Here is an 8,520-nt window from a genome sequence, read left to right on the forward strand (position 1 = left end):
AGTTTAGGTTTTCTCCCTTTCCATAATTCCTACTGAGTCTTATTGTAAGACTTATGTATCAAGCTCCGATTTTGTGTGTAGCAAGCGGTGTTGATTGCTTCAGCCCAATATCTTTTAGGTAGCTCGGCTGACGTAATCATCACTCGTGCGGCTTCTTTTAGCGTTCTATTTCTTCTTTCGGCTACACCGTTTTGTTGAGGTGTACGTGCGGCAGATAGTTGATGTAGAATTCCTTGGGAATTGCAGTAGGCTTTAATCACTTGATTCACGAACTCAGTTCCACGATCCGTTCGGATTTTTGCAATTTTCAAGTCTTTCTCATTTTGTAGTAGCTTCAGTAGCTCTGGCAACTTTTGCTCCACTTCATTTTTCTTTTTGAGAAATATTGTCCATGTGTACCTGGAAAAGTCATCAACAACAACTAGTGTATATTTCTTACCACTTAGACTTGCTGGGTCTACTGGACCAAATAGGTCCATGTGTAGTAGACTTAGCGGTCTTGTTGTAGATTCTTGAGCTTTGGATTTGAAAGATGACTTGACTTGCTTTCCTCTTTGGCAAGCATCACATATTTGATCTTTTTTGTAGACAATGTCGGGTAGACCTTCAACTAATTTGTTTCTTGCTAGCTTGTTGATAGTCTTGAACTTTAGATGATTCAACTTCTTGTGCCATTCCCAACTTGTTGCGGGTGAGTTGTTTGCTAGTAGACACAATGATTCTTTTGTTGTGTTCCAATCCACAACGTACATATTTTTCTTTCTTATTCCTTCGAGAACAACTTCTCCTGTGGGATTATTTTTCACTTGGCACTTCTCTTTGAAGAACTCTACTAGATATCCTTTGTCACAAAATTGACTTGTACTTAACAAGTTGAATTTTAGACCTTCAACAAAGGATACATCTTCGATTTTCAAACCATTTCGAAATATTGTACCGATTCCTTTTGTTATGCCGTATCGTTCATTTCCACCGAATACGACTTTTGGTCCTTCGATATTTTTAAGATTCACAAGACTTGATTTATTTCCAGTCATGTATCTAGAACATCCACTATCGAAGTACCAAACTTCCTGCAAATGAATTAAACATTTTTAGGTACCCAACTTGACTTGGGTCCTTGGGTGTTAGTCATTTTTGGTACCCAAATCCACCTTGTACTCACTGATCTAAGTTTAGGTGATTGGTAACCATTAAACACATTATAATCATATTTAATTTTTGAAAACATTTTTTGTGCCGATTTTTGAAAATTGACTCGATTTCTTGGCACGTGGGATATAGATTGTTTGGGCCTGTGATAAGCATTAAATCTGGACTTAGTCCATGGTTTAATATTTCCAAACCAATCTTGTTTAGAGGGATAGAGTCTCCCTGCCCCAATCCTCGGATTTCTTCCCATTTTCCTATGAGGACTTTGTGCACTAGACTCATTGGTGTATTTCCATTTAGGAACAAACTTTTGTCTTTTAGTGTACTGTTTAGACGAAATATTGTTTCTTTGAGGCTTTGGTCCAACAGTGTTAATTTTGACATCAGTTTGGTAACCAATTCCTTGTCTCACTGTGCTTTCTTGACCTTTTACAAATTTTACTACTTGAACTTTATTACTTAAAGTAGTAGTAGAATTGGTCAATTTCTCGGAGGCTTGAGAACACGATGGATCATAACCAAGTCCGGTTTTATCACTTGAGGGTTTTTGCATATTTACCATTTTGTCCATTATTTTGGATGAATGCGTAAATGTTGCTATAACCTCTCTGAGGTTGTGTTCTCTCACTTCCCTTGATTTACACTCTTCTTGAAGACAAATAATTTTATCTTTCAAGTCTTTCACTTCAAGTAGAGCATTTTGCAATTTTTCATTTAATTGATCTTTTTCAAGAATCAAATGATTATTGCGCTCTTTGAGTTGAGAGTGAGTGTCCATTACGGTTTGACATTCTTCCATAAAGTGAAAGAGGGACTCTCTAGAAAATGAAGAATTAACAGAGTCATAAGATTTAGATGTTACCTCATTTTCTTCATGTCCATTAGCCATAAGACACATGTCCTCGTGTGGTGTGTTGTTGGAGATGCTCATGCAAAACATTGCATTGTCATCCTTTGAGGTGTCACTTTCATCATTTGAAGATTCTTCTGACTCACTTATTTCAAGTGGGTCACTGATGAGTGCTTTTCTTCTTTCTTTTAATCTTTTATCTTTGGGCTTGAATTCTTCCTGTTGAGGGTTAGTAACATTTGTGTATTGACTTTTACTCACCTTGGGATATGGACAACTTGCTGCAAAGTGTCCCGGTTTTCTACAGTTGTAACACAAATTTGAATCTTCCTCAATAATTTCTTTCTTCGAATTCTTCGTTGTATTCCACGATTTCCCTTATGGATTTTTCTTGTAGTTGCTTCTCTTCATGAATTTCCTGAATTTCTTGACAAACAGAGCAAATTGATCATTAGGCAATAATTCAACATTTTGTACTGACCTTGAGGTTGATGGTTGCTCGGCTATAACCGCGTTGTTCTTTTCTTCATGATCTTCCTCTAATCTAGATTTCATCTCAAATTCATAAGCTTTTAGATCACTAAAGAGCTTATCAGTTGATAGGGTTTTTAGATCCCTATGATCTCTCATGGCTATGACCTTCATGTCCCATGTAGATGGTAGACCACGTAGAATTTTAAGTGAGATTTCTTTTTGATTAATATCTTTTCCAAGATCATTAATCTCTCCTAAGATTTTGGCAAATCTTGTTTCCATGTCGGTAATATTCTCGCCGGTTAGCATTTTGAAATCCTCGAATTTCTTTAATGCTATAGTGAGTTTATTATCCTTTTCTTGTTCGTCTCCTTCACCAATTTGAATGAGCGTTTCCCATACTTCCTTCGCGGATTGACACTTTCGAACTTTTGGAAATATCGTGTCATCGATAGATTTAAACAAAATATCCTTGGCAATATTGTCCAAGTTATTTCTTGTTCTATCTTCACGAGACCATTCCACTTTCAGTTTTGGAATGTATTGCGGAGTCTCACGTGTTTGTTCGGATGAAGTGTTGACTTGCAAAATCTCAATAGGACCACTTGTAACTACTTCCCACATTTCATCATGTAATGCGGACAAATGTACCTACATGCGAATTTTCCAATCGTCAAATTTTTCTAAGGAAAATAATAAATTTTGGGCAAGAGCATTATCTCTTTTCATCATCTTGATTTTTCGAGATCTGTCTAGCAGTCAAAATTGACTCAAATAGACAACCGCTCTGATACCAATTGTTGGTCCCGATAGGGTGGTGAAAGTCTAGAGGGGGGGGGGGTGAATAGACTTTCAAGCTTTTTCAAATTAAATAACTCTTCGGTAACTTCAACTCTAAGTAACAAGTAAATAGAGCAAATTTGTATTGCACAGCGGAATAATAGTAAAGAGTTATGCCCAACTAGTAAATTAAGTGTGCAAGTAAGATAGGTACAAATGATATGTAAAGTGACAGAGATATCTTGAATATATAAAGGAGATGGTGCACTCAATATATAATAACAATATTCAAGATTGTAAATAAATATCGTAACACGTCGACCGTGTGATGAATGTTACATGCAACACGTCAAACTTGCTTAGAATAATTCAATATTTAAGCTCGAGAAGTTTGAGTCACATGCATACGTGAGGACACACTAAACCCGGATGATTAAGATTAACAGTGAATAGTAAACGGGTTAGTCGGATGAGATAGATAGATATAGCAAATAATGTAAGTGCGGTATGTAAATGAGAGAGGCAATTTATAGTGGTTCGGAAGTGGCGTAATCTTCCTAGTCCACTTTTCTCCTTTCACGTCTAGGAGAAATTCACTATTTTCCACACACAGTTACAATAGTGAATAAGTGCTACACAAGCACTTCTTCCGGATGTCTTGCACACAGCTACACCTAACTCCGAGTGTCTCGCACACAGCTACACTCAACTCCGAGTATTTCGCACACAACTATACTCAACGCCAACTAAGTGTCTTGCACACAGCTACACTTAGCAACTACGAGTGATTTGCACACAGCTACACTCACTAGAGTATTTTGCACACAGCTATACTCTTTCTACAGTTTACAAATACAAGGATTTGTATTTCTCTCTCCAACTAGATTTGAGACTATTCAGACTAAGTCTCTTAGAATATTTTGAACACTAGCACTTTTGAATTTTGGTGTGTATTGCACTTCTATCTCGTTCACCTCTATCTCTTCTCGCGCTCTCTGTCTTCAAGTCTTCATGGCTTTTTATAGTCAATCAAATATATCCGTTGGAGTGGGATAATTTGATATTTGAAATTTGAATCTTCATAGCCTGATATTGTTGACAGTAGTAGATCTTCAATTTTGATTTGATTTGTCAACTTGCCTGACAAAGTAATTCTTTAGCACAACTTTGATTTTCTAGTTGTTTCTAAAAATATTACTGTAATTGTCAATTTGAATATCCAACGAATCTTTGAAATAAATTCATTTGATAGAATTTATTTCTAGGATAAGTTTTTATATTCATGCCTTCATAAATATTTTTCCGTTCTGATCAAATGTCTTTCAGGCAATTTTGGAGTCTTGTGGCATGTGGGTGGTCTTGGAGTAAATTCCTTCGAATTTATCCAATTTCTGATCATCTTGCTCTTTTGCCACATTGTGCTCCTTTGACTTGAACATCGTGCTCCTTGACTTTGAGCATTGTGCTTCTTTCGATACATTGTGCTTCTTTAGCACACATCGAGCTCCTTCAAAATCTGCCTTAAAAACATATAGGTCCTTGGGGGGAATCGATCTCAAGTGTGATCATTTAGAGTAAGGACCTCTACCATTTCGCCGTTAGGCTCATCCAGTCATTCCTTGCAACGCCATTGTTTTATGCTTCTTTCACAGATGAATACTCGTAGGACCAAAATTAATTTCTCAAATTAATTTTGTTCTTCCTATGGTAGATTCCTTCTGATTTCAATATTCTGATTTATGATGCTTGTACTAAAGACTTAAAATCTAAGGGGATCTAAAGATACATTTGGCTCATCAAAACTTACAAAAATATTCCTATCACGGACCTTGTGTCCCGTAAGAAGCCGGAATTTGTATTTTTGATGGAAACAAAGGTGGGACGCGTGCATGCGGAGCGTCTCCGGGTACATATTGGATTTGAGGGTTTGTTCTATGTTGATAGTACAAGGCGTAGTGGTGGGATAGCTTTGTTTTGGAAAAAGAATAATACGGCACGATTGCTAAGTTATTCAAAAAATTATGTAGACGTGGAGGTAACTCACACGAGTGGACTAGTGTGGCGAATGACTGGTTACTATGGTTTTTCAGAACGGCATAGGAGAAGAGAGTCATGGGATCTGTTGCGATCCTTGAGTGGTAAATCGCTCCTCCCCTGGTTAGTAGTGGGGGATTTCAATGACCTTTTGTATCAGCATGAAAAGAGGGGGGGTAATCTGCATCCGAGTAGTCTCCTACGCGGTTTTGGGTAGACCTTGGACATATGTGGTTTATTACAATTGCCAATGAGGGGCCATCAGTACACCTGGGAGAAGAGTAAGGGGACGGATGGGTGGTTGGAGGAGCGTCTTGACAAGGTACTGGCCACGACTTGTTGGTGTGATATGAATAGCGGTGCTGTGGTTGAAAATATAATAATGCGAAAGTCAGATCATTCGGCTCTATTCCTTAGTATTGATGCATGCATACAGAGGGGTAGAAGTTTGAAAACCTTCAAGTTTGAGATGACTTGGCTCCATGACGATGGATGTAGGGAAGTGGTTGAGACTGCTTGGCAGAATGGAAGGGCACAGGGGTTGTTGAATTGTCAGCAGCAATGTGGAGGCTCTTTGATGAGATGGGGGGGGGGGGGGTGACCACTTCCATAAATTTGGAGAGAAAATAAAACGACTTCGGAAGAGACAAGAGGAGATCAGAAGTCGTAGGGATTCTACTATTTTAGCTGAATTCCAACAGGTGGAGAGCCAGTTGAGCCAACTAGAGGCCCAAGAGGATGTGTTCTGGAGGCAACGTGCCAAGCAACATTGGCTCCGTGGTGCCGATGCTAACACTCATTTTTATCACAGGTATGCCTCTGCCCGAAAGAAAAGAAATTGTGTTTCTAGGATTATGAATGATGCAGGGGTATGGGTGGAGGGTGAGGCTATGAATCGGGTAGTTTTAAATTATTTTAAAGCTATTTTCGCTTCTGGTGTTTCTGAATGTGTGGACCCCTTATTTGATGATTTTGCACCTCGAGTATCCCTTGAACAAAACAATGAGTTATTGCGCCCTTTTGTGCCTGAGGAAGTCAAAACTGCTCTGTTCTCTATGTTCCCTGACAAAGCACCGGGGCCGGATGGAATGAATCCGGGTTTCTATCAGCACTTTTGGGATGTAGTTAGGGGTGATGTGTCTCAGTTTGTTGTGAATTGTTTGAATAATTCCACTTTTCTAGAGGGATTAAACGATACAAATGTTGTGCTAATCCCGAAGAAAGCTATGCCTGAAACAGTAGCTGATTTGAGACCAATAGCGCTGGGGAATGTACTTTATCGTATCATGGCTAAAATGATCACTAACAGGATGAAACCACTTATGGGAGATTTGATCTCAGAATCTCAGAGTGCTTTTATCCCAGGTAGGCTGATCACAGATAATATCCTAGTAGCTGCGGAGGTTGGCCATTTTTTAAATAGGAAGTAGTGTGGGGCCACAAGTTGGGGGGCTTTGAAGTTGGATATGGCGAAGGCCTATGACAGAATGGAGTGACAGTTTTTACGGAAAATTTTGGTAGTTATGGGGTTTGATGAATGATGGGTTAATCTGATTATGCTCTGTGTGACCACTGTTGAGTACAATATACTTGTGAATGGGGTGACGGGTGGCCGAGCAGTACCCACTCGGGGGCTCAGACAGGGAGATCCTTTATCCCCATATTTATTCATTATTTGTGCAGAGGGTCTATCTTTATTACTACAGAAGGCGCATATGATGGGCTATATACACGGATGCAGAGTTGCTAGGGGGGCACCCCCAATCTCGCATCTATTCTTTGCGGATAACAGTCTGTTATTTTTCAGGGCAAATGTGCAAGAGGCTACGGTGATTAAACAATGCCTAAATCGTTATGAGAATTTGTCTGGTCAAAAGGTAAATTTTCATAAGTCTAATATCTGTTTTAGCAGAAACACGCAGGAGGCCGAAAGATTGGCGGTGGCAGATTGCCTGCAAGTTGACCAAGCCCCAAATTTTGGAAAATACCTAGGTCTTCCTTCGTTTGTGGGAAGAAATAAGAAGGCAGCTTTTGCGTATGTAGAGGACAAGATCAGGCAAAGGATAGGGTCATGGAATAAAAAACTGCTATCACAGGCTGGTAAAGAAGTCTTGTTAAAAAGTGGCAATGCCTACTTTCACAATGGGCATATTTCTCTTGCCAGACTCAGTCACTTTGTCCATTGAGAGAACTATGAATAGATATTGGTGGGGCAGTGGAACGAACAGGAGGATCCACTGGAAAGCTTGGGATAAGCTGTGTGTTCCCAAGAATTATGGTGGTCTGGGTTTTAAGGATCTACGGAAATTTAATTTGGCAATGCTAGGAAAACAGGGCTGGAGATTTCTAACTAATCCAAACACTTTGGTAGCAAAAGTTTATAAGGCACGGTATTATCCGAATACCTCTTTTGTGGATGCAACCATTGGAAACTGTCCTAGTTATTGCTGGAGAAGTATTATGGCAGCACATGATATTATTGTGTCTGGTGTAAGGCGAAGGGTGGGTAATGGAAAATCAACTTTGATATGGGGACATCCCTGGTTGCCTGATGACCCAAGCCCTTTGGTTCAGACAGAAATGCCTATACAACTAAGAGATGCGCCCGTTGCTGGACTGATTGATCAACAAACAAATACATGGGATCCACATATCCTATCAGATATATTTATCCCAGAAGATGTGAACAGAATATTGATGATCCCTGTGAGCCCAGATTATGAGGACTCATGGTATTGGTTGGGTGACCCTAGGGCAATATATTCAGTAAGGAATGCCTACAGGAAGCTGGTTAGTGATTATGCATATGCCCGGGTGCTTTTGATAAATGGGCAACTATATGGAAGTTAAGGGTTCCACCCAAGTGGAAAACTTTTTTGTGGAGGGCAATTTGTGATATCCTCCCTACCACGAACAATTTGATTTTAAAGAGGGTAGAAGTAGAACCAACATGCAATATGTGTGGTTTGGCTCATGAAAATATTATGCATGCATTAATTCTTTGCAATTATTCTAGACTTGTATGGGATGTTACATGCTTACCCGTTATGAATGTTGTTACGGATTCTTTTCCCTCATGGATTATGGGTGTATTGACAATTTTAATAGAGGAGCAGTTTTGTTTGGTGTTGGCCGTGCTATATCATCTGTGGAAGACCCGGAATACGGCGGTATGGGAACATTCGCTCCTGCACCCAACATCCGTGCGCCTGCATGCCGTGGCAGCTCTA

At 39.5% G+C, this 8,520-nt stretch overlaps 1 protein-coding gene across 1 annotated transcript; it reads left to right on the forward strand.

Moving 5' to 3' along the window:
* The first annotated feature begins 5,540 nt into the window (after positions 1-5,540).
* On the forward strand, positions 5,541-8,140 carry LOC109174178. The gene is made up of 4 exons (XM_019323446.1): positions 5,541-5,612; positions 5,992-6,655; positions 6,974-7,390; positions 7,455-8,140. The coding sequence occupies exons 1-4, from the start codon at positions 5,541-5,543 to the stop codon at positions 8,138-8,140; spliced, it is 1,839 nt and encodes a 612-aa protein (XP_019178991.1).
* Positions 8,141-8,520: the final 380 nt, after the last annotated feature.

Source organism: Ipomoea nil, unplaced genomic scaffold (assembly GCF_001879475.1).
Source record: "Ipomoea nil cultivar Tokyo-kokei standard unplaced genomic scaffold, Asagao_1.1 scaffold0146, whole genome shotgun sequence".
NCBI lineage: Eukaryota > Viridiplantae > Streptophyta > Magnoliopsida > Solanales > Convolvulaceae > Ipomoea > Ipomoea nil.